This window comes from Limulus polyphemus, unplaced genomic scaffold, assembly GCF_000517525.1.
Source record: "Limulus polyphemus unplaced genomic scaffold, Limulus_polyphemus-2.1.2 Scaffold12319, whole genome shotgun sequence".
Classification (NCBI taxonomy): Eukaryota; Metazoa; Arthropoda; class Merostomata; order Xiphosura; family Limulidae; genus Limulus; species Limulus polyphemus.
The window spans coordinates 7,873-12,248 of record NW_013677929.1 but is presented as its reverse complement, the minus strand read 5'-3'; the positions used below and the strand labels follow the sequence as shown (position 1 = coordinate 12,248).

The 4,376-nt window shown below is 32.9% G+C and overlaps 1 protein-coding gene across 9 annotated transcripts in view; it reads right to left on the bottom strand.

The window, feature by feature from the left end:
- Nucleotides 1–587: 587 nt before the first annotated feature.
- The window catches only part of LOC106476969 (intraflagellar transport protein 46 homolog), an 11,655-nt gene continuing 7,866 nt past the window's right edge, over nucleotides 588–4,376 (bottom strand). For 5 of the 9 annotated variants that reach the window (XM_022380698.1, XM_022380702.1, XM_022380703.1 and 2 more), the window contains 2 exons: nucleotides 2,634–2,708; nucleotides 588–758 (listed from right to left, as the gene is read on the bottom strand). In XM_022380698.1, coding sequence (XP_022236406.1) covers nucleotides 596–758; nucleotides 2,634–2,708 — 238 coding nt within the window. In that variant the 3' untranslated portion in view covers nucleotides 588–595. The remainder of the gene's footprint in view (nucleotides 759–2,633; nucleotides 2,709–4,376) is intronic. The other 4 variants (XR_002609318.1, XR_002609319.1, XR_002609320.1 and 1 more) reach the window with 4 other exon arrangements.

Sequence of the window (4,376 nt, the reverse complement as noted above, 5' to 3'; positions counted from 1 at the left end):
TAACATTTAGATTCAGTTTAACAACAGGATACACTTTTTACTGTTTTAGCTGTGAAGTGAATCTCTCCTATAGATTCAGTTTAACAACAGGATACACTTTTTACTGTTTTAGCTGTGAAGTGAATCTCTCCTACTGCTAAAATACTCAAATTACAAAAGGTACTTTACCCTCTGCAGATTGAACCTCTTGGACTGAATTTGTTACTATTATAAAAACAATATATTATACTGTAATTTTATCAACATATTACTATCAGCTGCCATACATGAGAATTTTACCAGTACAGAGAGACACGAGACACATACATGAGAATTTCACCAGTACAGAGAGACACAAGACACATACATGAGAATTTCACCACTACAGAGAGACACGAGACACATACATGAGAATTTCACCACTACAGAGAGACACAAGACACATACTTGAGAATTTCACCACTACAGAGAGACACAAGACACATACATGAGAATTTCACTAGTACAGAGAGACACGAGACACATATATGAGAATTTCACTAGTACAGAGAGACACGAGACACGTACTCAAGAATTTCACCAGTACAGAGAGACACAAGACACATACATGAGAATTTCACCAGTACAGAGAGACACAAGACACGTACATGAAAATTTCACCACTACAGAGAGACAAGATCCATACCTTTAAAAAGGCATCAATATCTCCCACTGCTGGAATAAAATCTGGGATAAAAGGCTTTAACTTGTGATCCAGCTCTATGGTTTGAGTATTATACCTGAAAATTCATAAGTAAAAACATTTAGTTTAAGATGATGGATGGTTTATCCTTCAAACACCAACAATAAAGTTAAATGTTTTCACTTTTATAGTTTAAATGATGCCACTTGAGTAGTAGCTGTTGCAAATCAAATGATATAACTTTGTTTTGGTTTATTTTGAATTTCGCACAAAGCTACACAAGGGCTATCTGCACCAGCCATCCCTAATTTAGCAGTGATAGACTAGAGGGAAGGCAGCTAATCAACACCATCCACTGCCAGCTTTTACCAACGAATAGTGAAATTGACCATTACATTATAATACCCCTCTGGCTGAATGGGTGAGCATGTTTGGTATGAACCCGCGATCAACAGATTGCGAGTCAATCACCCAAACAACCAGGCCCATGATATTATTCTGGAAACAAAGACAAGTAACAATATATTTAACATTTATCCAAAACAGTTACTAACAGATCCTCCTATGCTCTGCAGGTATAATAGACATTCTTGTCAAATATCTATATTGGCTTTTAGTTTCACTCAAAAATATATATTACATAAATAGTATCAGATACACATAATAATGTGTGTATTTTAAATACATCAATTAAAAGACCTTTTAAGATTCTTTGTACTAGTGTTCTCATGAATAATATAATTTGATTTACTGGTATTCATCCAGTGCCCAACTGAGAGTGAGTAAATTCATTCAAAAAATTTACAATAAATGATGCAGAAAAGCACTGTTGATAGGATCCACTAGAGAGGTTTACTCTAATCTTTCTTTAAAGTTAGTTTTGTTAACAGTGTTGGTAGAAATGTCTTATTAATAAAATTCAATATTGTAATTTTATCATTATTTTGTATCTTTAGCTTAGTATAAAAATTTAGAACACAACTGTTTATGTGATCGATACATAAGTAAGGTTTACTTTGAATTAATAGTGTTGATAGGAATATTAAACTTGAACTTAATAAGTAGATTGTATAGTCACCAATATATTTATACAAGTGTTTCTCCAACAGGAAGTTGCCACCCATTTCACAGTCAACTCAATATTGAAATACATTTTTATTAATTTTAATTCATTACTGTTGGCTTACTATATGGATTTAGAATTAAATCTCATATGGTGGCCAAACCTTTCAAGATATTATTGGGTTTATGCCTGAAAATATCATCAACAGTGAAGGTAATCAAATGGTGAAACACTGATTACCTTTTTAAGTTGGAATATAATTATGTTAATTTTTCATGACTTTTTGGCAAGGGTTTGTTTGAAGTTCAGCACAAAGCTACACAATGGGCTATCTGTGCTCTGCCCACCACGGGCATCGAAAGCCGGTTTTTAGCGTTGTAAGTCCGCAGACATACTGCTGTGCCACTGGGGGCCATTTGGCAAGGGAAAAGGAAGCTAAAACAAAAGATGATTAAATATCTTTTTACAAAATGTTTTTAACTCACCAAAAATTAACAGTAAAACAGAATATATTGTATTATTTTAAGCTACAGCATAGCGGCTCATAGAATGATTCTGAGTTATTTTTCAAGTACAAACTTTTAGCTCATAATTTCATCATCTCTTGACCAATTTGAGATCCAATTACAATTTTGAACTCAGGAGGTCAAACCCTTTCCACTGATGTATTTGACCATGGTCTCATAGATTAATTTACTCTAATTCTGCCTAAAAGAACTTCAAGTGCATGGCTTCTTGTTTCAACTTATAAATATTACTGAAATGAATAACAAATACATGAATCTAAGAAGAAAAAAAGATTCTGTTGTTGCTGCTGTTATTTGAGGACTAAACGTGTGTTATATTTATGCATTTTTCAAACAGAATTGAAAGTTGGGATGACAAAAAACATTATAAGAACAATAAGACCTTGATATGGACTGGAACAATTCCTTGACTTCAACAGACACACGTAGATGTTCATAATCAGCAGAATCATATATCCTATTTTTAAAAAATAATTGTAATCAGTGATAATGTAAATGGCTTTATTGCATATCTCAAGTTTTTTTGCTAACTTTTCAAAACACAAAATACATTATTATCATCATCCAGTATAAAGAAATATGTTTTATCAGTTCTTTTTGAAAAGAATATTTATTGAAAACTTAAAAATATACCAATATTTATTAAAAATACAGAAACGTATAGCATATTTATTGACAGACTGTTTTTTTTTAAACACCAGAAAAACCTAAGAATCAGCAATACATTGAGACAACTGCATTCGTGAAGAGTTGTTGTTTGTTGGTTTGTTGCTGAGTGCAAAGCTACACACAATGGGTTGACACAAAGTTCAAATAGACAGATTATCAAACAAGAAGGTTAAGAATAACTCAGTTTTTATTCTGTTAGTCTAGCTTCTCAATCTTTGGAATTGTGAAATGAATTTCATTACAGTCTTCATGAATGCCCCCCTGTGACTTATAAAGGCTTATAATGCTAAAAACCGGGTTTCAGTACCCATTGTTGGTACAACACAGATAATTATTAAAATCAGGAATTAACCTGAACTGAAGTTTTTAGAAGAATAAAGAGATGTGATGTGTTCAGTAGTTATAAATATCATGCTGCCTTATGAGAACCTAAAAGTCAGGATATAACCACTTGACTTCTAGAAAGAACTCTACTTTCACCCTGTTATAAATGATAATCTTTTCATTATTGAACTTGATCAAATTATAAGGGAGAACATAACTCAAGGTAAATACAAAATTAAAAGATGAAATTCCAGTCAAATCTAAATCATTCTATCTAATGAAATTATCACATTTATAGAAGTGGAAGAACGAAGAAAGTAATACTTCTTGTTAAGGAGAGTCGAAAAGAGATAACTCAAAACAAATTTGATGCTTTTCATATGTAATAATACGTATAATTGTTTTCAATAATACACGTCAAAAAAGATTGTATTTGATAGCATATTATGATTTATACTCAAATACTTGAAGAGCAGTCTGCTATTGTACCAACTGCACTAACACTGTACTGCTTTTATATGACATTTTAGGTGTTCTATACAAATGAAAGAAAAAAAAAAGACATTGGATCTACGTGTATACAAAAAAGCTAATGTTGCAAACAATTTTTGGACTTTTAAGTCTACATATACTACATTTTAGAAGCTATTTGAGCCAACTACTCAGATGTAAGCTATACAATGAAGGTCTGTATACCATCCCAGACCAACATTGGTAGTCTGAATACTTACAAATGCCTTACTAGCAAGGGCTAAGAGTTCTAGCTTTTTACCTCAGTTGACAGATCACTTGACTAGCATGCAGTTAGCTTTGGACTCAAATCCAAGACAAGGATAGATATCATGGAAAACAAAATACAACATTGGCACCCAACTAATGGCCACCCTATGACAGATCACTTGACTAGCATGCAGTTAGCTTTGGACTCAAATCCAAGACAAGGATAGATATCATGGAAAACAAAATACAACATTGGCACCCAACTAATGGCCACCCTATGACAGATCACTTGACTAGCATGCAGTTAGCTTTGGACTCAAATCCAAGACAAGGATAGATATCATGGAAAACAAAATACAACATTGGCACCCAACTAATGGCCACCCTATGACAGATCACTTGACTAGCATGC